Raw genomic sequence first — 26,099 nt, 5'->3', positions numbered from 1 at the left:
CAGGGATGCTGCTGCTGTGAAAGGTGAGGGGTGTAATGGTTTGTGCTCCTCAGCTGATAGGGTTAAAGAGATGGCACAGCATTACACCGAATCAACAATCATCCTGTATGTGGGATTATTAGTCAAATTTGTCAATGGATTACAATTGTTTTTGTTCTTTTTCTGTTTATTATATTTTCACATCATGGATTTGACTGACTCATACAGCCCTGTTGAGGCACTTTCAGTGAACAGTGCTGACAGTTTGACATGTGAGTCTCATATTTAAGTAGCCGTCTGAGTCACATTTCTGTAAAATTCAAAACAGCAATCTGACTAATTTGGACCTCGAAACATTTCTTTCACCAGCACTCAACTTTGAATTGACTGCAATCATTTTAAGACAAAGACTACAGCAGCAGGCGGGTTTGCAAAGGCACATATACAGAGTATTTGCATGTCTTGTTCTGCTTGTTTTAGAGCCCTGTAATATAGAAATCTCTTTTTTTGGGGGGGGGGGATTATTTAAGTAATTTCTTATGCATAATAAAAAACATCAGGCTCTAGAGTTTTTCAGTTTCCAGTCATGTGTACCATTAAATCCAGCAAGAAACCTACACATAGAGGTTTTAACTGTGTACCCATGTCCAACATGCAGTTTGGTGTCTATGGACGTGATATTTAGGTCTATTTGTAAGGATGGCATGCTGATGTGTGCATGACAATCCCACATTTTTATAGATTTCATCAATTTAACTAATGTCCAGCAGTGAAGCAGTGTACACTGCTATCACTGGTAACGAAGCAGTGTTCTTTTCATCTTGATGACTTGATCGCGTGAAGTTGTGAACAAATTGCAAGCGTCCATATTTTTTCTGCCTCCTACAGATAAATGACAGATGACATTGTGATAATACCAATATTGCCACAGTATCACAGTAGAAGTCCCGACAGGGGAAAATGCAGTGTTGGAAATGTTTAGTTGTAACATTAACACCATCAAAGTCAGCAGATGGCATACAGCATGAGGGTCTTAAATTTCCCATTTCATCAGAGGAGATTTCAACACCTACCCCTTGTAACTCTCATTTCAGGGACAAGGGGTTTGCTCAAAAAAGTAAGACGTAGGGGTAACACTTGGAAATGGGACTGTGCCTTAGGATATCTACATTGTACATCATTAGCCTTCTTGAGCAGATCTTGGCAAGCTTTGTCATTCGCTTGTAAGCATGCCAGAACACAGAAATCAAACATTACGACCTAAATGTCTTAGCTTTCATGACATAGAAAGCAGAATTAATTTGATCTAAAGCATGGCATTTTTGCTAACTAGCAGCCTGTCTACCGGTCACAGCTAAAACATATGTAAGAATCTCAATTTGACTCTCCATTGAGTGAACACCTGTGCCGTAGTTCAACCTTTGTTTTTCTGGGCTACCGTCCAGCCCAATGGCAGACCGAATAGCAAATTGAAGGCGAAGTTAGGGAAGATGGGATACGTGGATGGTGTCATTTTACTATTCATTTCAGGACTTCAGGACTTTACTTTCCACTCATCCTTGTGACCAGCAGTGTCCCACTCCCTCCCAGGTGCCAAATGCTGTCAAACCATTGAGTCGTCTCTTGCTTTGAAGTCCAGCCATGTCTGAGTAGAGTCTTTACAGATCATTTAGATAATGGAAACCTATGTTTGGTAGCCCGCATGCCATTATTTCTATGTGTCGGTGAAGCCAACACTGCTGAGTATTCCATGCCTGAGGCTTATATGTGTTGATATTCAGTCCATGTGTCTCCCTGATTTTAGCTAGTCATCGTGTATGATTTTATTTGAATGTCTGACCAGAGAAATCATTCCAGTGTGGTGGGAGGACTTGTGTTAAACCTGCAGTGAAAGCTGCCTCATCCTGCCCGAAGGAACTGTTAACCTGCCTAAAAGAATTTCAGCTTTCAATGGAGAGATTTAATGTCCCGTGATGCTCTAAATGCCGTTTTACAAGCTTTTCTTTTCTCCCTGGCAAGAATAAAATAGTCGAGGAAACAGAGTGAGAACTTGTCATCTTTTTATGTGTTGTCTGGAGCATTTCCACTTCCTGTTAGATGGGAGAAGAAGATATTTGACAAGTGCTGTTGATTGGACAATGCATCTTAGTGACAGGTTATATTTCCAAAGTTCTGGGCTTTGTTCCTATTGGTTATGATGACATTATTGTGCTAACTTTCACTAGTCAATGACGCCCGGATGCCAAACAGTTGAGTTAGGGTGGGTCACACACTGTTACCACAAAAAGCCTTGAGCAAAGAGAGTGTGGTAGGAAGAAGGGAGACATGACAGGAAAGGGGAACATCAAATGTCAAAGGAGACGAAAAGAGACGGAGGACAAGAAGTATCAAAAAGGTATGAAGGGCATCAAGGCAGGGAGGAGTGCAGAGCGTCTGCTTTTTTTTTTATCATTATGGTTTTTTTTTTAACTGTCTAAGGTCATGAAATTTATTAAACAGAAACCAGTGTCATTTGCTATTTCAAATGTTAGCTAATACTGTAGGTATTTTTAGCCCCCCCCCCCCCCCAAAAAAAAAAAAAAAAAATTATACAGTAATCAATAGCCTGTTCCTCAAAGCTATTATTTAAGTTAGTCATCAAATCAATTTCTGCACTATTTAGCTATTTTCAAACATGTGTTCAGGGCAATAAGCCTAATTGCCAGAATTTAACCAATTCAAGATATATTAATCGTCATTCAGAGATGGGCATAAAGAAATCAACTAACCAATGATCACTTGTTAAGAAAGCTGACTATTGATTGAAGAAATGGCTTAAAATATGCATTCCTACCAGGAAATTATTTCAATTCTCAAGTGGACCTCAGTTAGATTGCACCATTCTATATGCTTTCTACGTCCAGCCCTAGGGTGCAGCCCTACTACAATTGTACCATAAGCAACAGAAATAAAGGACACAATTATACATTTCACTAAAATCTGATTTGTATAAAATACCCTACACTCATAGGTGTCATGTGTAATGATGAGGACAGGGTAAGGATGTACGTGGTATTGAGCAACAGACTAACACATTGTTAGATTTGTTTTTTTTATGGGATTTGTTGACAAAAAAATGATAATAATAAAAATGTAGCAGATTGAATCTAAAGAAATTGGTACATGTTTAAATGTGTGATTTTAGCTTCTCTAGTGAACTGAAGATGAATCAGACACTCAGGCATGAGAAGGTTACTTGAGACAGAATTGCTGCATGATGTGTTGGTGACTGCTTGCTTAATGTCACCAATAACCTGACAGGGGAGCTGATTGGGTGCTGGGTGTTCTACTGCAGGTTCACCCACAGGTTAAGCTTCCCACTCTACAGGAAGCGAACGATCGATGGGCTGCAATTGTGTTGAGGTGCTTGACTCACTTTTTTTTTTTTATATGTATATGTATATATGTATATATATATATATATATATATATATATATATATATATATATATATATATATATATATATATATTAATCTAGAATGCAGAGAAGAACATGGAAGAAGCACATTAAATGCACATCTAGCGTGCAATAAAAAAAATGATAATTTTAATAATAAATGTAAATTATGAAGTGTAATCATTTAATGTATTTGTAATATAATATGATAATTAAACTGGCCATGTTTTTCAGTCAGAGTCTCAGTTTGACATGAGCCTATACATTTTTTTCTCTCTTTTTTTATTTCCCCCTCTCCTCTTATCTGTCCAAACATTTCTCCCTCTTTCTGTTCCTGTCTTCCTTCATCTCCCTCCTCTGCCCACCCCAACCCCCTCCCCGCTCTCTCTTTTCACTGCCTGTTATCTCTGCTGTGCAGTTGACTGCTTCTGTCCTCTGGGTGTCAGCACTCGCCTTATCCTTCATTCAGCCATTCAGCTTTGTGTGAACCAATCGCCCCGCTTCTGCCTGCATTTCATGTTTTCATGATTATTTTCCTTCAGTCCTCTTGTCTCTGTCTTTATTATATTTTCCTCACCCTCCTCCTGCCCCTCCCCAGCTGCCTGCATGTTGTCACAATTGTCAACTTCAACATCATATTTCACCCAGCCCTTTTTCTTGCACACACTTCTCAATCAATAAATCTGCAGTAAACCTTCCTATAAGAGCGCTGAGTGCTGGGGCGTGTGTGATTTGGGGGAGGGTTGGGGGTGGTGGCCGCTATTGATGATTTTATAGCTGCAGAAACCAGAACTGTAACAAGAGATGCCCATCCACTTACCCCAATGCTCCAGACAGGATGTGAAGGTGACTTTCAGGAAGTTCATTATAGACATACGCTCCAAAAAAAAAAAAAAAAAGAAGCACAACACATGCATGCACCCAGTGAACTGAACAAATCCGCGCACTGCACACACAGAGTAATTGAAGGAGACTGTGTGTGTTTTGGAGACAGGTGAAGGTCAAAGTAAAGCGGGGATTCTGGGAGGTGAAGGAGGAAGGATGAGTTTAAGGATTATTAAGGTGACTTGGACTCTGCAGCCCCTCTCCTGCTAGTGGGGCTTTTCTGACAAAGACCCCCTCTGAATTATGGAGAACATAATAAAATGCCCTTGCAGAGGCAGAAAGACAACACCACTCTCCTCCCATTTTTCTCCCCCGCCCTGAGTCTGATTATTAGGCAGGAATAAAAAAGAAAAAAAAAAAAAAAAAAAACCTTCATAGTCTTGTCATTATGTCTTTTTTTCCTGCAGAAGACTGAATCTTATCTGTAAATGGACCCACCCTCCTCTTTTTCTCTCACCTTGCTAAAGCCTTCATTTGACAGAAGGAGCTTCTGTCCTTTGCTCTAAACTGCAGTTAATCTTCCTCTGTATTCATAAAGCATATTTGTTCACAACAAACCAAGAATGATTCAGGAGAGCAGCTGAAGGTTATTCAGCTGCATCTGGCCAAATTTTTATCCCTCAAACACCTGAATTGTAGAAGAAGATGTATTTTGAATTTTTCACTCAGTGATGCCTCGATGGAGGATCAAATGTGTTGCTGAGGAGGTAATAGTGTTGGTAATGGGGTAGTGCAATTTGTTTTGATAATCAAAATCCAAAGCAGTCTTGGTGATTTTCCTAGTATTGTTATGTGTCCACCAACCACCTATGAAGCAGGTCTGGAAATGTCTGTGTCAGAGTTTATATTCTTTTTAAAAGACACTTTAATAGTTTTGGTTTTGGAAGATGGTTCACTCAGGACAGATTTGAGAAACCAAACTTTTGATGTAAATGACAGTTGTCAGGGCATCAAATGATCTGATGATCTTTACAAATCTAGGTGTGATAGTGTAGTAATAGTGAAGTCAGTGCTTTCATTTTTTAAAAATGGAATATAATTGTGATATTAAAATGGAAAGTCATGAAAGCTCATTTAATCAATGTTCTGTACTAAATTTGGCATTGTGTACCTGTAAGGATGTTAAATAATTATGATTTCTGAAATGATTTAAGGGTATCAAGGTCAAGAAACAGTCAATTGCCAAAACAAAGAAGAATTAAAATGTGCCAAAGTAGGGTTTATAGTAGATATATTATAATAAAAGAGAAAAAAACAGAGTACCACACCTGAATTTAATAGAAGGTCAGAGGTCTACAGCATAGAACAGATCTGGATAAGGGCGGGGGCTTGGTTTTTTTCTTTGCACTTTCTTTAACATTGCGAGAGGCGTTTTTTTCCACATTTGTGTTAATTTCTCAGGGAATAATGCATGGATCTCACAAAAAAAAAAAAAGCTAGCATATTTAGGTGGCTGGTATCTGTGAGTGAGTACAATTTCATCTGGTTCCAAATAGAAATCTGGACTGTTGGACCTTGGAGGAGGTATACACTAGCTCTACATGTTTTCATATTAACAACAAATCTCATTAAAAGACCATAACCAGCAGTACTACAGTATTTTCTGATTACTTCCAATGCATTAATTTGTTTAGACAATGATGTCATTTTACAGCACAAAGGAAAAATTATATCAGGCTTTGAATACAAACACACTACATGTAAGCCAAATGCATTCATTGTGGGTTGCGATGCTGTCATCATTTTTGGCAATTACAAAGATTTGAATATCACCAGACTAATCCTTCAACCTAACCCTCGACACGACAGCTTGTGCATGCCAGTTAGTCAGTTTGAATGTTCATCTCTCTGTAAATCCCCTATCCTTCTCAGAAATTCTCTCCTCTCTTCATTAACTTTGCTTTGATTTCAAACTTGCTTCAGGCATTAGCAATAAAGTTTGCACGTCACTGCATGACGGTGGTAACTTGTTGTCATGGTAATGACATTATGCTTCTGGTGACTGGACTGGCGTGAATGCACGCGGTTCTCTGCAGTGTGGCAGTCTGAAAATCGTGTGCCACCTACACATGGATGCACTAGAAGACGTCTCTCTAAATAACAAGCAAAGTGACACATGTCTGCATTGATTCACATTTTGATCCAGAGCTAAAGCAAAACTGAAGCCTGCTGTAGTTTATTATCTCTCACCGTATGAAGGTGTTCAACAGAACATTTAATCAACAGTCAGACATAAATATTAAGCTATTCATAGAGCCTTACCCATACAAAAAAAGACTAGATGAATGTCATGAGATTACTTAAATCAGAATTGTTTATCCCACTTTATTAGCAATAAAATTGATAGGTTACTTTTAATATCTTCCATTTTAAAAGATTGTCAAAATTGCTGCAGAAAGAGAAAAAAAATGACAATAAAAGCAGGCAGGTTATAACCTGAACCTAATTAAACTAATTAAACTATTCAAAAAACCCATTGTAAAGACCTGCAGTTATTCTAAGACATAGCTACACCTCCCCCCCAAAAATTATCTTAACAAGGTACAGCACACAATTGAAGCACGCAATTGGTGAAAATCCATTTTCTAATTTAACTTTGAATACAATACATTTCAAACAGTGCCTGTAATTAATAGAGAACTGCAGAGTGACATCTTACTGTAATAAACTAAGGAATAAATCCCCTTTAGAGTGGAAGCATTAAAAGTGCAGCATGCATCGTCTCTGTGTCGCAGCATTCGTTGCTTTTAACAGGTTTTCTGAAATTCCCTCTAGGCACAGAAATGGCAACAAACAAAAACCTAAACATTTCTCTGAGAGGAATACACTTCTGTCTTTCCAGTGAAGGGTGTCGGCTTTTTTTGTTCTGCATATCTGCTCAAATCAGGGATGCACATGTGAGACCATCTCTCTTAGTTAATTTTCAATGTCCACTCCGATTTGTATTTTGTCTTGATTAAGGCACAGTGCCTATGTGCCTATCTATCTCACAGTGATAGTATGTGACAAAACAGAATCTTTTTAAATACTGTCATTAGAGCCCGAGCACTGACCAGTTTGAGGACCTATTGAAGCTGTCCCCCACTTTAAGTGCAGCTTTGTAGGCTTGAAAATACCCCACAACTCACCAAACTTGGAATATACGTCACATTTGGCGAAAAATGTGATTTGGTGTGGCCAGGGGACTCTATAGCGCCCCCTACTGGAATTCCTGACCCATACATGCACATACATTTACCAAATTACGTTTGCATATGTATCATGACCAGGCGCACAAAAAAAGTCCATGGACCATGGACCATGGTCAGTCCAACAGGAAGTTCGCCATTTAGATTTTTGCCCGCCTTTTTATGCCTCCTACTTAAATTAAAAGTTATCAAAAGCTTTTGCCATCCTTATACCTGGTGGGCGTGGTGGTGCGGTCGATTTCGATGCTTCACCATAAAGCACAAAGTCCTTATAACTTACAATTCCTTATAACATGCAATTTCCTATGTACACCAAATTGCTCACACATGTAGAGGGTGTCGTCCCTGAATACTTCATGCATCAATACTGTGTCATATGCATAGCGCCACCTACTGGACACTGGAAGTCAGATTGACATCATCCAATTTGCATGACATTAACTGCTTGTTTTCTCCACATCATACACGATAAGATGACATACAAGTAGCAGTTGAGCGCGCCCTCCGACGGCGCTGCAACCCGACGTGCGTGGAGCGAAGGTCCATTCATAGCTGCTTGCAACTTTAATATTACTAAAACTCTGACATAAATAAATTGGTTACACTGTGGTCTCTCTTCATTAGCCACCATTGTACTGGTGAAGGTGAAGGTGAGGTATGCCTTGTCATGTTTTCTTGCCTTTGTATTGCACAGTTTGGTGTGTATTCATCAGTGTCCTGTCCCACACTGGGCTGATGATAGTGGTGTTGTCTGCACACTTTATTTGGCAAAACTAACAGTGAACATGGCTTACAACAGATTCTTTACCAAACAGATAAAGGGCAACATCAAACAACAACAATTGACACTCCATTATCTATGCTCAACCATGTCACCACTGACTTCAGTGGGGTCAGAGGTCAACAGTAAAAAAGGTACAAAATGATGTACATTGGCCAATTATTAACATGGGCAAGCACTGTATTTAAGAAGGCAGTCCTCTACAGTTTCTACCCCTGTAACTGCCAAGTTGAACACAACCAATCCTGAAGTGCACATGTTGATTGGATTTCTATAACAACATGCACAATGCACGATTGTGTTTGTAAGGAGTGGGACTATCAGTATGTTGAGGTACCAAAAAGTCTCAATTACCGCCCCAAGTTTGCTCTGATAGTTTGAATTACCATATTACTGGTCCAATGAGCTGCTGTCCGTATGTGTTGTTGCTTCAGTGGTTGGTGCCTACACTGACTGGTTGTGCGCTGATCGAGTGTGGTCACAGAAACATGAGCAAATCCAATTTCACAGCCATAAGTAACCTCTTGGGCCACACTTGGTCAGTCTGCTGACAACAAACAGATATTGACTGTGATCACTGGTGCTTGCTAATTTCATTTCTGAGGGGAAAGGAAATCGTTTACAGATTTTGACTTTTTCACGGGAATCTGTCTCGTTCAATCCATTGAGTTTGACTCATCACGCTGACATGGGGAGATTACTCACAACTGTAGAGTAAATGTGACTGAGTGTGTGTGTGTTTGTGTGTGTGTGTGTACATACTGACTTGTATGACTGAATCAAGTGCCCTCCACAGTGCCCTCCCTCATCCCGGCCCTCACCCCCAAAGGAAATTGACTTGCGAGTAATTAAAAACATGTGTGTCTGGATGTTGGCCAACTTCATGTTCTATTCATGCAGATTAATACATATTTGTCGTTGCCAGTGGGGGCTGAAAGGCATCTGTCTGTTCCATTAAACATTCATGAGCATGCAGGACACACACACACACACACACGGAGAGAGAAAGAGACATTCTGCATCACTTTACCCGCTCCTCCTCATATCAGCACACATCTTAATGGGGCACATTAAATCAGTATGGCCAAACTGGGAATTGCACAATGACAATAGCATTCATCACACCTCTGCTTTAAAGGAAAATCTCCCCTCAGATCCCCTCTCAGTGTAAGATACCATCAGATGATGTTGTTTTGTTGCATATACTACTTTTTGGTGTACTCCCTTTACCTCTGCTAGTTTTCCTGTAACGCACATCTGCTTATTTAGTGTTGTCATGTAATTCCAAAATTCCTTTCTGACAGACAAACCCTTTTTATGTGTTTGGATATTTGCAGTGAAATGAGGTTACCAATAAGCTGTTAGACATTAGGGTGTGATAGATGGCAGCAGTGTCTCTTATCTGTGCTGCACTGTGGTCACTATGTAGAGGAAATTGTACCTGTGCCTCCTCTGCTATAGATTTCTCCCTGTGTGACTAATGAATACTGTGGTAGACTATTGAAAAGAAGTTAAGAGGGGACACATGGGCACTGGTGCTAGCTGAATGTTTTACACCAAGAACAGGAAATCAAATGCACAAAGTATAGATTAAGGGTGTGACGCAATGCTGCTGTCTGTAAATGTGTCGTTTTTTTGTCACAAAGCATACAGTTGTCACACTTGCTTGCACTCTTTATATGAGCTGTACGTGGCAAAAAATCTAGCTGTCAACAAAATACGCAAAATCTGTATTTTAACCATGTATTTGAATCAAAGAATTCAACATTTTTGGAATTTTAACCACACCTTCAAGATCGAAGAAATTAAATGAAACCGTTAACATTTGCTTTTAGGTTTGGCCTGTTTTCCCTTCACTCTTTATTGGTTTGTCTGTTGTTATCCTGTGTCTCCTGCTCCTGTTCCCTGGTCTAGTAAAAATACAACAGGAGGTTAAAGGAAAAAACAAGTCAGAATGTTAAAAATGTTGTGCGTGAGAGAAAGAGAGAGAGAGAGAGAGAGAGAGGGAGAGAGGGCCCAGATGAAAATGAATTTGGTTTGAAGTGTCTGTGATGAAAAATGAGACAGCCATTGACAAGAAATGGGCCATAATATCTCATGGGGCTATATCGCATTTTTGAGCAAACAACAACAAAATAGAAAATCTATGGAAGAAAAAATGCTCTCTATGGACATCGGGACACAAGAAACACCACGCACACCAACCTTCTTTATTTTCACTCTCCTATTATTATTTAAATATAGCCGTTTTGCTCTTGTTTGGGGCTATGACACATCTGTTGGCTCTGTTTTGTTCAGTTACAACCTTTACATTGAATTGCACTGAACCATTAAAGTTGAAGCTGTGAACATTTTTCTTCACACTGGCCACAATGTTTGGCAGGGCTCCAAAACTGAAAATCAGAAAATCTCAAAAGCCAACCTCTTCTCACTGAAAAAGTAAACTGACAATTGGGTGATGCAAGTCTTCCTTTGTCTTGGATGACAGTTAAAACATTTGATCGAAAACTTAGCACTCTCTCATCAAGCTCGACAATAATGCCTTATACATAACCACTGCTGTTTGTCTGTGTGTCTCCAGGTGGCTGGAGTATGTGGGGTCAGTGGGCACAGTGCAGTAGTGAGTGTGGAGGTGGGATTCAAACCCGGACTCGGACCTGCCAGTCGCCTCCGGAGGAGTCATACCTGTGTGAAGGTGTGGTGGAGGAGGGCCGGCCCTGCAACTCCCAGCCCTGCATGGGTGAGCTCCTCACTCTCTGTGTGTGCTTGTCTTCACTTATTCAGTACATCCATGTCTGCAAGTGTGCCCTTTAATGCTCAGTGTTTAAATGTGAGTGTGTGGAGTGTGCAAAGCGCGTGTTAACAGCTATTTGTGATTTCCTCTTTTACATCTTGCTCATCTGCTTCTGTGTGTGTACGTCCTCTATAAGTCAGTGTTTTGACTTAAGGAGTGCATGTTGGAAAGGGGACTTTGATCGATGAGAAAATATGACAAATGCGCAGTATGTCAAAATCATTACACTCACAAATGGCTAAAAGGACACGGAAAATCAACATCTGAGGACGTTTGTTTAGAAGCAATTTAACCAGAAGCTTTCACTGAAGAGTGTCTCTGCCTAAAGCTTTCTTCATTTGTAAAAATCTAACATTTCTGTCTGACAAAGAACTCAAACATCAGATTGTCATGACTGTAGATGTACTTGTGTGTTTATTCCAGTTAGTCATGCCATCAGAGCCTTTTGAAGACCCATATAAGCATTATTATTCTACAACTGACAACACAAAATGAGCACTGCAAACATTTACAGCACATAAATACCGACAGCACAACAAAAGTCCCAAGTTTGGCTGATGCTGTTCTGGGTGACCAATCACGTCACGGTTGTGTCCCAAATATAAGCCATTACTGACGCACCTCTGGTTGCTAACCACCGCCCCCTCCTCCTCCCCGGCCTTGCCTCACCCCCTTTAGGCAAAGGTCGCCATCTCTCTCGCAGCCAATCGCTTCGCTCGGTGGACAGCCGCAAGCGTGATGACGTAGACAAGCCCCGCAGCGGACAGCAGAGCCCTCAGACAGGTAAGACAACGGGACGCAGAGGGATCCCATGCATCAGTCACTGTGGCAGCTTGGGTGACCACCACACTTGTACAATATATACACATTGACCACAGAGTAGAGAGTTGTACTCATCTATAATATACACATCTATCAAAATCTCCCAAAGTAGTTCCTCGTCCGCAATGGACTAATTCCAACATGGACCCTGACTGATCATAGTGAAGTTGTACCTTATGTGAGGTCATGGTCAGGACACTGTGCCCTGTCTGTAAAACACTATATCAAATGGAGTCCTCCCTCTCCGTTAAAGTGATACTCCACCCAAAATCAGGTGTAGCAAAAACGCAATCCTCTGTAGGCTGAAAGAAATTCTTCAACAACTTTGGATTCATTCTATTTTGCTATTTTATCCTCTCAAGATCTAGATAGGAATACCTGCCTTATATCTGTGTGGTAAGTATGGAACTAGAATCAGTATGCGTTTGTTTATGTAGCTCAGCATTATGATGACAAGGAGAAACAGCGGCTCTGTCAAAGGTACAAAAGTACACTTCTAACACCTTTAAAGCTTAGAGATTAATTTGTTTTATCCATCATTTGTTTAATCCATGTGCAAACAAAAATGAAAAAAAATATATACATATTACAATAAAACTAATAAGACTTCTCCAGGTCTCAGTTGCGATATATGGTCAGTGAGTAGAGAAGTTTTACAAAAGATTTATGTGCTGGGCAATAACAAACATAGCAACCTCCTTGTGACAACAAGGCTCCAGGATGTCACTGCTCTGTAAGCTATCGTTTGTTTGTTTTTTATTCTTTATATATATCTCACAAGTCTTACTTTTTTCTCAAATGTTTCTTTGACAAGCCCCACTTTCCTGTGCTATGATAAGCTACTACTTTCAGATTGGGTGATTACTGTGCAAGTTGAACTGTCATATGGCATTAAACCCTGAGGTTAAAATAAGAGACATGCCATGTACAGGGGGATATTACTGTTATGCTCATATTGTGGATTAGCAGCATGTGTGATCTAATAGTGTCCCAGAAAAAAAATGGCATTTGGTGTGTGGGCTGGTCTGGAAAAAAGTCCAGGGATGTATTTTCGCCTCTGTACATCCCTGGTAGTGAAACATTTGTGGTTTGCTTCTTCTGCATGGCAAGAAGTTGTAATCGGCTTAAATTAATATCAGTATGAATTATGTACACTATGTTCAAACCCAGATAAATACACAAGGTCATACAAGGTAAAAGGTTTAATGTGGTTGCCTGTTACTATAACTTCCCGGAATAAGTCACAGTTGGAATAAGAGTGCTAAAGGAGGTCATACATTTGTGCCTGAGTAAAGTCAGACGGATTTTCGTCAGCAATGGTGGTTATTTAATGTTGTCTTCACCAACGACAGTACTTATTAGTACTAATTTACCGTACCACCAAGAGTGTTTATTCACCCCAAACAGCCAGGGTACTTTACTTTTTAGGTCAACCTCTCACTAAACTCAGCACTCACCAGAGACTCTCTGTAATGTTGTCAATGAAGGAAAGCACATTTCCCCTCCAGCTCCAGTCATCAGTCAGCATTACAGTTCATAAACACCCAACAATGGAGGTCATCTCCAAAGTTAAAAAGAAGACTGAGCTCTCTGCCCATTGGTAAAAAGCTCTGGATCAGAGAAGTATCTGATGCGAGACCAGGGTTTATTCATCCAGAAGGTCTGGCTCTGCACCCAACTCTCTCCCCTAGAGCTGGCCATCATGGAGCAATGGTTCGGACCCCCACTTCGCCCAGCCATCCGCACACAAAACTCAGCAAATGTCATTTGTTTTACAAATTGTGTGTTTAAGTGTATTCAAATAAATGAGAAAACAGAGGAGAAGTGGGCCTTAATTGTCAACAACAAAAAAACGTGTCAGGGTTTGAGTCCACTGTAACTGAACCAGTATGAATCCAAGCAGACTGCAGTCATTGCTCTTTAAATATATGCAAAGTACAAACCTTTCAAGCCTACAGGGGGTTCGGGTTTTATAGAAAAATAATTTGTGTGAAGTATCATTTTAATTTGCTGATCGATTCCCCACATCCTGTTTAGTTCTCTTCTCCCTGCTTCCCCAATGTTACTGCCTCAATTTCCCTTTATTGGTCAGCTGACCCAACAAATCAACATTCATGGCTATTGGAAAGATGACTGACATATCCTAAGCCAGTGGCATTCACTTCCCCTGGAAGTCAATGCAAAGGATATGACATCAGAGCCCCACAGATGAAGAAGGACAAGCAGAACAGAAGCTGGGGTCCATTTCAGGGGCCGCCTCCTTTGAAGAATGCGAACATTAGGTAGGCTGGACCTGCATTTCCTTTCCAAATAAGGCAATCTGCAGAGGATTTAGGCCTTCTCTCAACTTCCTGTCATTGTCTATTAAATGACCAGCGAGCGATGGTTTGATGGACCACAGTATTCCAAAGATCAGTTATGTCTGCAAGAGAAGGCCCAATTTCAAGGAATCATTGGAATGGGACAGCCTCATTCACCAGTTTAGAAATGTTAGGCCTTTGAAGGAGGCCGCCCCTTAATGTGGCACAGCCAGAATCTACCCTTTATCACACCACAACCCTTCCTCTTTTGGCCACAGAGGCTGCATCCTGCATGGTAATTAGTTCTGGCCCTCTCCTTTCCTTTTCCTCCTTTTCTCCCTCTATCCCCCTATTCTTTACCCACCCTACTTCCTCAGTAGACTCAGCTTCAGGTGAGGAGTGGTCAGCGTGGAGTGTGTGTTCTGCCACGTGTGGGGAGGGCTGGCAGAGTCGCACTCGTTTCTGTGTGTCCTCCTCCTACAGCACCCAGTGTAGTGGGCCACTGCGAGAGCAGAGACCTTGCAACAACTCTGCTGTCTGTCCAGGTAAGCCCCCCCATCCTGTCTGCTACTGCCAGCTACCTGCGCTCGCCAAGCCCTCTCCTGGACTCTGCCTCACCTATACCAGATCCACCTGACTCCCTTCCTCAGGCACTTAGCAAATCGATGGCCCCTGGGATGTTCTCTACCCTCACCTTACAGAACGGGCTCTGTCTGCAGTTTAGAATGATTCCCACTATAATAACAGAGATTTAAAGGTGTTCCCAGGCTCTCCCACATGTAGACACTCTGGGAGACTGCTCAACTTAGAACGTTCTATTATCACAGGACAATGGATCAGCATAGATTATCCCAATAAAGCCTACACAGTTTACTGTCTCTGTGAAGTTCTAGTGTGTTATTTGGGGATGTTAATGGGGCCTGTGTTTGTCTGTCTATAAATCATACCCTAGCTGCTCTGATTGCAGTGCACGGCGCTTGGGACGAGTGGTCACCGTGGAGTTTGTGTTCATCAACCTGTGGCCGAGGTTACAGGTCCCGAACACGCACCTGTACCCCCCCTCAGTTTGGGGGAGATCCATGTGATGGACCGGAGAAACAGACGAAATTCTGCAACATAGCTGTCTGTCCAGGTAAGGAATGCACTAATAACCATAAAGAAAATAACACAAGTTACAATCAAACTGGAGAGTTACACTTGAAACAATGTTTCAATGTAGGGCTGAAGAAAACAAACCCCCCATATATATATATGTGTGTGTGTGTGTGTGTGTGTGTGTGTGTGTGTGTGTGTGTGTGTGTGTGTGTAACCCTTTTTCAATACATCATCTGTGCAATGCCAAATGCTATGCCTAAGAATATCTGAGTTTCCCATCCATGGGAACCTTTGTATTTGGGCTGTGTCCAACAATTGTTGTAACATTCCAGAAGCAAGAATTTTACAATAAAAATCACACCCACTTCATGCAGCAATTAGTCAATTGTAGGGAGGGGAGAACGTAAGCAGCAGAAAATATACATAAGGCATACGCGTTGCCAGAAGGGTGCACGTGTCTTTAATCTGCCCGTGTCCTTGGGGGTTTGACTGTTCAGCGAACCCTACAATGTATGAGACTGTGTGCACAGGGCTGTATGTGCCGAACACGTCCATGTCTGCAGACAACTCCGAAAAATTAATTGATATTTAACCAATAATACACCGAGTAACTTACGCATATTTTTCTTCTATTGTTTTGTCTGTGTGCCTTTTGGTGACCCTGGCCATCCTCAGTGGATGGAGTATGGAATGAGTGGTCCAGCTGGAGCTCCTGTTCGGCCTCCTGCTCTAATGGGACCATGCAAAGAACCAGGGAGTGTAACGGCCCCTCATACGGAGGCTCGGAGTGCAGAGGAGAGTGGCTGGAGACTGTCGACTGCTTCCTGGGGGAGTGCCCAGGTGTGAATGACACTGGAACACAGCCAGATACAAATATTCACTGCGGCTCAGAAAATATTCCTTGTTCACAGTAGACTTACTAGAAGGCTAATAACTAGCATAAAGAAAGTGAATATTTAATCATATATTTAAAACTTAAACCTTTTGGAATGAACTTCAATAATGGACACTTTGTTGAAAAAGGTCCTTTGTGTTTCTATTGCATGATGTGGCTCCTCGGTTCAATACTGATTTATTCACCCTGGGAAATTAACATGATCTAACACATTTAACTTTATGGCTTTACAAGAGAATGTTTACCTCCTTTATCCACTGGTGTCGGGACATTTAAAGGAGATGTCAGGTGTGACAAGTTAGTAGAAAAGCAACAACTTCTCTGCTCGTATTCTTATAAAGCATGAACGGAAGATGATACTGGAATACAACAAATCAGATTCCTTTACTTTTCTCAGCTGCAGAATGGCATTTAGACAACAGATATACATATACATAAGGGTGATTAAAAAAGAATGGTGTAGATATTATGAAGACAAGATCCATTGACAAATACAACAAACCCAAAGAACACAGAAAAAGCATGGATCGAAAACACTTTCAACAATCAACCAAGACCCCTTCTGGACAAAATAATACTAAACCAATTATCATGGAAGGCCAAATAGATGACTGACAAACTATAATTGGGGAATTGGGCCAATTTCAAATGCATTCAAAGCCCAAGTGGGTCCTCTCCATGGCACTGATTTATCTGTGTAGGCACTCCCTGATGACAAACTTCACCTATCGAGCATTGTTATAACACAAACTGATAAATTCAGGCAAAAAATATTCACACAATCACCACTTAATTCTCATCTTCTCAATTCCATGTGTCCATAGCACAGAGAGAATGAAATATGTTGAGTACAGTCAGCTGGCATTGAGCATTTATATACATTGATCTCTCAGTCTTCGTTTTGGGCAAAGTTCTTAAATGGTTTTCCAAACTCCACACTGACTACAAATCACATCGACTTGACATTAGTATTTAGTATTTTACTTGCTAGTGTTTCACAGTGGTTTAAATTATTGAATGTGTTTGCCTACCTTCAAGTCTGCCTCCAGTTTTCATTAATTTCACAATGCTATTCATTATCAATGAATTGCATTAAACAAGTTTTAAGACTCTGCCACTTAATTTTAACGCTCCAGGAAAATACATACAATCCGATGGCAATTTTAAAATCAAATCATCACGATGTGTTTTGAAAATGTGTGTGTGTGTCTGTGTGTGTGTGTTTCATCAGGCCTGATCACATCCTGTCTAACATTATCATGTTGTGTGAATTCTGTCAGTGGATGGCAAGTGGCAGCCATGGTCTCTATGGTCAGGCTGTTCTAAAACCTGTGGAGGGGGGAGTCAGCAAAGAAACAGGATTTGTTATGGGCCCTTTTTTGGAGGGCAGTCATGTCCTGGAGAACGAGAAGAGGTCCGGCGCTGTAATGAAAAGAGATGTCCAGGTAAGTGGATGGGAACATAGGTTGCATTGTCATGAATATCTTATCAGGAAAGGAAACCTGAGCTAAAATGTTTTACATTTTTACATGATACAGTTATATGATATTTACTCTCTATTTGTGAGCAGAACCTCATGAAATTTGTGGTGAGGACAACTTCTCTAACGTCGTATGGAAGATGACTCCAGCTGGGGATACAGCAGCAGTACGCTGTCCTCCCAATGCCATGGGTGAGCTCAGATCTCACCTAAAATAAGACTCAACTGTCTTTTTTTCTGCAAATCACTGTTTTGTTTACATTTGTAATAGGCCTGCGTACCATACTGACATATCACAGTCACACTACGTGTTTATGAATGACATGGCTGTCATATCGGGAGTTGGAGGGGATGGTGTCTCGGCAATGATTCCAAGCCAGTGACGCAGTTTGAGACTGCGTTTCAACCTTAGTCATCATAATTGTGAAGTCACTGGATATTTCAGGACATTTTTCAGCTATGTTTGTAGCAACACAAAAATGATTTTTTGATTGAGACCGAGGCACATCTTTTGTGGCAATTTAAATTGGTATTTTAGGTCAAAACACGATCTATTCAGAACCCTGACCTAGTGGTTTGTGTGCCTAAACCTTACTAGACCATAAACAGACGCATATCCGAACTATTGAACAAGTCAGTTGCCAGTGACTCACAAAACATCAAATATAACTGTTCCACAAAACAGCATGACTGTTACAGCATACCAGTGGTGGGATTACCAAACCTTTGTTGTATGGTTGCATTCTGGTTAGATTTAGGAAAACAATTACAATTCTTGGTTATGGCTAGGCACTAAACCTAATTAGTAAGGTTTAGGAAAACATTGTGATTTAAGTTAAACTCACTACACAAAACTTACTACCACCTATGTTACTTATACATACAGTATATGTGATGCAACTTCACTATGTTGGTAGGTTTGAAGTGCTCACCAGTGATACTGTTGAGTTTCACACTAGACACGAATAGCGGTCTCCTGGATCAAAGTCTTGTGCTTCTTTAACCTGACAGTCCATCCCAACCTGTTGACCGAATGGACTCTTTTCTCTCCATACTACTTCCTCCTTTTCAGTGGTAATAATTACTTCGGCAGTTAGAACTCGCCACCAAAACAACAAAAGTAAATCTGGGTTGAAATAAGCTGTTTTCATTGTTAAACCTATATGGTCAGTTTAATGATGATGGTGGCCTGCCATGAGCCCAGCGTAATCTCAACATTTGAAACCAAACCTGAGGAAATGTAAGGCTGCAAAATGAAGGCATGTTAAGTTTTGACAGATCTGTTGTTTGCAGAGACATTTACTGCCAATGTTTATTCAGAGATTGTGTTGCAAATTTCAAGTGGTAGGAATTGGATCAAAAACATGCTTTGATGATAGAGAAACTTTGTTTTATGTGTGTGCACATAGGGCTTATCCTGCGCCGCTGCACTCTGGATGAGGAGGGAATTGCCTACTGGGAGAACCCCACCTATATGAAATGCATTTCCAATGACTATCGCAGTATACAAACTTTGGTGAGCATCAAAAAGTTTTTCTTTTACACACTTGGAAGCCTTAAATCAAAAATAACCACACAAAGACACTGATTGTGGCTTTTCAAATGTGCCTGGCAGGGCACAAAGGTGTAAAATTTCATTACCCTTTATTGTCATTCTAAAGGATCAAGCCTGCTTGTTATATTTCCAATGTCTTCACAGAACTCTGCAACATAAAGCAAGTTAAATGAAAAACTCATGGTCAAGATGTTACAAAAGATACAAAGGTTAGCATTAAAAAACGTGTGAAATCTAACAGAAGCCACTTTTTTGGTTAGACGCGTGAACACTTGTCCAAAGCACAGCGTGGCCTTGTGGGAGATGGAGTTTCAGAGGTGATGACCAAGCTGAGGGTGACATCCAGTGATGGGACCAGCTACAGCGGCGATCTGCTGGCTATCGTGGATGTGCTGAAGAATATGACAGAGATCTTCAGGAGGGCATACTATAGTCCCAGCAGTGCAGACATGCGGGTGAGTTGATATATGGGTTTATTACTGTCTGCAATGCTGTTCGAATGTGTTTTTCTACCATACCAAAATTGCAGTTCAGGTAAAAAACACTGATGCGTGAAAAAATTTCATTGCAAGAATTGATGAAGTTAAAAGGAACTGAATGTCAAAAGCATAACATATTGACATTTCTGGCATTGGCCTCATTTTATAATGGACAGGAAAATGGAGGTGTTATTCTGTATTTTTTTATTTTGTCAAAGGTACTGCTGTGGAGTCCAGAACAATGTTTTACGAGTTGGACACATTTTGCTTGTATCATGCACATGAATCTCAAACTATCTACATTTCAATTTGATTGTATCTTTGGTCACACTCTGAATGGTAAATAACAGTGTTAGGAATTACTTTTAAAAGTACAATGTTACATTACAGGATGACTGCCATTAAAAAGTTGTAATGTCACAGTGACACCTATTTAAATAACTCTGTAGGCTATTATAACAGAAATGACATATAGACTATCCCTTCACAGCTCTTTATCCATCTTTTATGTTTGATTATGAAACATAAAGTCAACTTGGTAAAGGGGTGGATTTAACTCATAAAACATGTAACTTCCAGCTTATTTTTTGCAAGTCAACTGAAGTAAAAAAAAACAACAACAATATCTTAAGTACATGAAAGTTAAGAGAAACCGAGCGTACCAGACAGATAGCAGCTATGCAGCCTTTTGGCTGCTAACAATCAGAAAAGCAAAATTAGTCAAGACAAATGCTTCCAGCAGCTGTCTTTATGAAAACAAGAAAAAACAACAGCTCATATAGCCTACAGTACATCGTGTTTGAAAATGCAACTAATGAACCATAGACTGCTCTGGCCATCTTGTTTTCTGAGTTACACCTGCATACTGACACAACACACCTACACTCACACATCAGCAGGTGGCTGTGTACTGCCTGCCAAGAAGTCGGAATGAAACAAAAGCAGTGTAAATGCATCACAGATTTTATTGCATTTATTTATTTTGTGGCAACAGAAGGGACAGAGAAATACGGTGAAATTCTTACAGTAAACTTTTATTTATTTGAAAACCTAACTAAATAACAGATTACTTATATTGCAAAACTAACACATTAAATACTAGTTACAACAAAAAAGTAACCTGAATACTGCATTACTATCTAAACAAGCAGGAGAAATAGTAAAGACAGAACAATTTTTTTGGGACCAAAGTCAGCTGAGGATTACCACACATTTGGTGCTCTAATGAGTAATTGAGGCTGTAGGTTTGTGTATATGAGATTGCATCTGAAAAAACTGGTAATGAATGAATATGTCATCCAGTGCAACAGTGTAGCTCATTGACTATTACCAGCCTTATTTTCTAAATGCCGTAGAGTCCGACTTCATAATAGAAATCATGCGAAACATCTGCTCTTTGTTTTCCAGAACTTTGTACAGTCAGTCAGCAACCTGTTGATGGAGGAGAACAGGGAGAGATGGGAGGAAGCACAACTGGTTAGTATCACCCTCTGTTTCTAAAACAGGCTTCACATCCTCACCTCACCTGTAATTACACCTTTTCGAGAACTTAGTCTGCAGTTATAATAACCCTGAAGCTGTAGAATTGATGAGCTGGACACTGTAACAAAGACGCAGGTGGACAAACAGCCCACCTGTATCTTTTCAGACTGACAGAGGTAGGTAGGAGAGGAGAGAGGAGAACTGCTGAAGGAGGGAAATAGCTACAGCTAATGAGTAACCAAGTTCGTGCAAACGCCCACTCCTCCATCTGCTGCACTCATCCACTGCATCACTATCTTTGCTTCCGTCCAGCTGTCCAGCTGTCCGTCCTTTCCTCAGAGTGTCACCACTCAGGCATCAGAACAATGCCAAATAAACCAACCTGCACTCCTCAAAATGAGGACATTTTCTTCCTACAATGCAAATATAGCACTTTGGGTACAGGTAGTAAGATGGATTTTCTTCCAGTATGATAATATTATGTGAGCCAGATACAGTAATTATTATTACTACTATGATATTGTTTTAATATAATAATTACTCTTATTTAAACATTGCCCTGATCAATATGATTTGGTACAAACACAACCTTTACATCACTGTGGACCTTTTTTCAGTGTGGTGGATGGTAAAATCAAAAGTCATTTGCAGTGAGTTGAAAGTTGTGTTTGGGAATGTATCACAAAAGTTTGAAAAAGATAGGTAGGTAATTACGCAAAGGGGCAGCTGTGGCTCAGGGGTAGAGCCAGCATCTTGCTATCGGAAGGTAGCTGGTTCGATTCTCCTGGTCTGCATGTCGAAGTGTGCTTGGGCAAGATACCGCCCCCCTAAACTGCATGGCAGCCACCGCCATCAGTGTATGAATGTATGTATAAATTACTATTACGCTATTGGACAAAAGTGTCTGCTAAATGCCCTAAATGTAAATTAATAAAAAAAATACTTTATTTCTTTAGAACGTAATCAGGACTAAAGATGGATTACCGACCAATGGCCAAAAGGACTTTTTTCTCTTGTACTTACAAGGCCAATTTTACTAAATAAATTGTGCAAATACACATTAGTGGTGGCTCAATACCACATTTTCACGTCTGGTACTGATAAGACAACACTGACTATCTGCAGATACCGATATAAATCTGAAACAGCCTTTCCCCCTCTCTTAAACAACTCAACTATGGACAGTTGAATGGAAACACCTATAGTAGATCGCAACATAATCAGCCATCAGAAAGAACAAGTTGGCAGACTCAGAGGCAGAACAGCTACAGTTGAATGTGTCAGCCGCTCTTGCTAATGCAAAAGTACCTCCTTCCAGTCTGACTACTGAGGAAAAGAAGGCCCTGGCATCACTCAAAAGAGACCAGAACATCACCATCTTGCCTGCAGACAAAGGGAGGTGCACTTTCACTAAACACAGTGGACTACCACAACAAAGTCACTGATCTGCTTAGTAATACTTACACCTATGAGACACTGAGGCAAGCTCCTACCAGTAGCTACAAAAAGGAGGTTATAGAACACCTGCAAAAACTGGAAAAGGACAAAGCCAATGACAGGCCATTATATTGCCGACTGTACCCCAGGGAAGCCATCCCATGTATCTATGGACACCCCAAGATACACAAGGAGGAGCAACACTTAGACCCTTCAGCAGCAGCATCAACTCAGTAACATAACCAAGCACTTAACTTGTATCCTAGCTCCTTTGGTCACTAACACTCAACGCCACATCAAAAACTCACAGGATTTCCCCAACAAGATGAGAGGAATAAGGCTGGACCCAGATGAAACTTGTCACATCACATTTTACATGCATTGCCACTCAAGAAACAGTAAATATGGTGAAGAAACACCTGCTACTGGACAGCCCTCTGTACAGCAGAACCAACTACAACCCAGACCACATTTGTGCCTTACTCTGTGTGATGACCACCTACATCCAGTATAGTGAAGGTTTCTACAGACAGTAGCACAGCTGTGCCATGGGCTCACTGGTGTCCCAAATAGTGGCCAACCTCTACCTGGAAGAAGTTGAGAGCAGAGCCTTGATTAACCTTCACAGGAAGTGACATCCACATAAGTGTGGTAGCAGATGCTATAAGATTTCATAATGTGAGCAAGGGGGAGCTTAGAGGTGTTTGAACAGAAGAGGCCGAGAATACTGTAGACCCTTGAAGAACTCCACATGGGGTTTTTGTTCACTCAGATCTGTGATTGCCAATTGACAAATTAGTCCATATCATGTAAGTATGAGATGAACCAATTAAGTGCCAGAAAGTTCAACCTAACTTTCTAATCTCTCAATCAGTATTTTACAGTCACCTGTGTCAAAGTTGACCATGAAAGCAGTCAAAAAGAGAGCCCAGCTGAGGCCGTATCAGAATCTGAAAGCTTAGAATTAACAAATAGAACATTTTCTCAGAGTTCCTTTTTCATCCTGTTGTAATAATAATTCATAATAATAATAATATTCATATTCATAATGTGACTGGACTTATCACTTAGTAACTTAGAACCCAATACGTTATTGCCTTGACTGAACCTAAACTTTTATTTTCAACTTACCTGTAAATGCAGCTCATAAAGTAAAGGTGTACTCGCTGTCATTGAATAATCCTGTCACGGTGGAGGACTACAGGCTTCACATTATTAATGTTCACAGAGCTTGTTTTATATGTTTCAGAGTTTGTTTCGAGAGTTAAAAAAAAAAAAAATAGACTAAGAACCTTCATCATCAAAATAGCGAGAATGTGATGCACAAAATGTAAATATTGATTTTGTGTGGAAGATGGGAAAAGGAGACACTGAAAACAACAGGAGGTGGTCTGACAATGTTTGCCACGAATACAGCTTTTCTATAAAAGGCCTCTCATGTTTCAAGCGTTTCAGCTACAGTTCAGAATATTCACCCTAACCATAATCCTTTTTCTTTCATTCTGTTTCATGTGTCTTTATTTTCTCAGCTGGGGCCAAACATCAAAGAGCTGTTCCGTCTGGTGGAGGACTTTGTGGATGTCATTGGCCTGAGGATGAAAGACTTTCAAGACATGTATGAAGTCACCGATAACCTAGGTCAGCCTTATCTCCATCAAGGGGATCCCTATACCTATCTCTTTTTATCAAAACAAATACTCTCACAACTTTTTTTTTCTCTGAACACTCATCTTCATAAGTACAATGCAATACATAAAAGGCAGAACAAGGGAGGGTGACCCTGCGGTGAAATAGACATTGACCCCCTTAAGTTTACATGCAGCAAAAGCCACTATATACCTGTACTGTCACCTAAGTGTCCATACACAGGACTCATTCATATTATCAATTAACTTAACAGTAGGATTTTATTAATATATCAAAGTCAGTACCCACCGATAAGATAATCACTGTCATTAATGTTAATCAAAGGTTAAAAATGTGATCTGAAATAAAGTTTTCAAAATGGTAGCAGAAGAGGTAATATATCACATCTCTTAGTCCATAGTATACATCCTACACCTCACTCAATGCATTAGACACTCCCTGACTGGTAAACACACACGTCTATGCCGCCTACTTGTTTTGCAGGCCTTTGGTTAAAGTCTTCAAATTGAAGCTGAGTGAGTGCTCCTTGAGCCTTTATTTTAAAATACACTACTGCACAGACACAAAGATTAACTATCATTTATCATATATTTTATGATGAATGTAATATAAGGCTGTGTATTATCTGTTGTTTAATATAGTAAGTTTTCCTTTTAAAATGGTGTGTTAGTGTTATCTTTTGGTCTTAAATGACCAAATTAGAGAAAACTGAGCAAAGTCTAATATTTTTATTAGACTAACATGTCAGATACCTTATACACTGCACTCAATGGTGTCTCTATCTATACTGTGCTTTTTTTTCTATTTCTGGTGTACAGCTAGTACATGTATGGTATCCATAACAACGAAGATCATTTGATCCCCCAGTATAGAATGTGGCTGTTTTTCTGTTCCTCAGTACATCAAGAGAACAAACCCATTGTGAATATTAGCACTCCCCAGGGCAGCAGGTCCTTAGACATGTCTCAGGGGACTCTAAATCCACATTCACAACTGCTCACTGCCTTCTTCCATTGCCCGGTGGCTATAAATGCTCTGTGTTTCTTAAATAGGGGGAAAAAAAATATTGTGTAGTCATCACAGAGGATCTGCTGCACTATGTGACCTCCAGATAAAAACAAGGCAGAGTTTGAGTTGAGTCAAGGGAGAGTACGTGGGAATTGAGGCCAGATGAGAGGTCCTGTTTATAGCAGTGCCACCTCGCTGTCTGGAGCCAAATGCCTGCCCACGCCAGCAACGCACCTCCCCTGGGGCGACTGACCTCCTCTTCCCTCCCACACCTTAAACATAAATGAAGACACGCACAGGAGCACTCCATCATCTGCCAACTTATAGTTAGATCAGAGTTTCTTCCTCCAAACCCATCAAAGTAGTCAAGTTGTATCTCACCAGTCTTGAACTCCAACTGCTGAATGGTTATTTTTAAGAGTGATATTAGGGGCTATTGCAGTCAGTAAAATGATCGTTTTACTTCTCTTTGTAGGTCTTTAAAACAGAAAACACTGCACATAGCACACACATATGCAGTCCAGTGTTTCCTCTAGGATTTTTTTCAGCAGCGGGGGCAGGCTCTCCGGGGAGCTGTGGCGGCGTAAACAAATGACACTTGACTGCAGATTTTACTTTTATGCCCAGCATAATCCCCCTTTTTATTGAATGGCTGGCATGGAAAATGGCTTTTTAAAGGCTGGATGTAAAAATACAAGATAATAACAAAAATACAACAATAAAATAAAACAATAAATGATAATTTCTTGATGAGGCTGTAGAATCAGTGGAACCGGCTATTTTTTTCAACCCATTTAGGGTCCCAGCCTGATAGCCTGTGCTTCCCTTTAGGTT

The 26,099-nt window shown here is 40.4% G+C and overlaps 1 protein-coding gene across 17 annotated transcripts in view; it reads left to right on the top strand.

The window, feature by feature from the left end:
- Window positions 1-26,099, top strand: part of adgrb1a (adhesion G protein-coupled receptor B1a) — a 191,298-nt gene that overhangs the window by 77,924 nt on the left and 87,275 nt on the right. For 8 of the 17 annotated variants that reach the window (XM_030395292.1, XM_030395283.1, XM_030395290.1 and 5 more), the window contains exons 3-13: window positions 10,853-11,011; window positions 11,744-11,848; window positions 14,565-14,732; window positions 15,140-15,319; window positions 15,958-16,122; window positions 17,458-17,622; window positions 17,748-17,849; window positions 19,067-19,173; window positions 19,473-19,667; window positions 21,099-21,167; window positions 24,140-24,248. In XM_030395292.1, the coding sequence (XP_030251152.1) occupies window positions 10,853-11,011; window positions 11,744-11,848; window positions 14,565-14,732; window positions 15,140-15,319; window positions 15,958-16,122; window positions 17,458-17,622; window positions 17,748-17,849; window positions 19,067-19,173; window positions 19,473-19,667; window positions 21,099-21,167; window positions 24,140-24,248 (1,524 nt within the window). The remainder of the gene's footprint in view (window positions 1-10,852; window positions 11,012-11,743; window positions 11,849-14,564; window positions 14,733-15,139; window positions 15,320-15,957; window positions 16,123-17,457; window positions 17,623-17,747; window positions 17,850-19,066; window positions 19,174-19,472; window positions 19,668-21,098; window positions 21,168-24,139; window positions 24,249-26,099) is intronic. The other 9 variants (XM_030395285.1, XM_030395279.1, XM_030395280.1 and 6 more) reach the window with 6 other exon arrangements.

The sequence above is a fragment of the Sparus aurata genome, chromosome 17 (assembly GCF_900880675.1).
Source record: "Sparus aurata chromosome 17, fSpaAur1.1, whole genome shotgun sequence".
NCBI lineage: Eukaryota > Metazoa > Chordata > Actinopteri > Spariformes > Sparidae > Sparus > Sparus aurata.
Note: the sequence above shows the minus strand (reverse complement) of the source record. Positions and strands in the feature narration are given on the sequence as shown.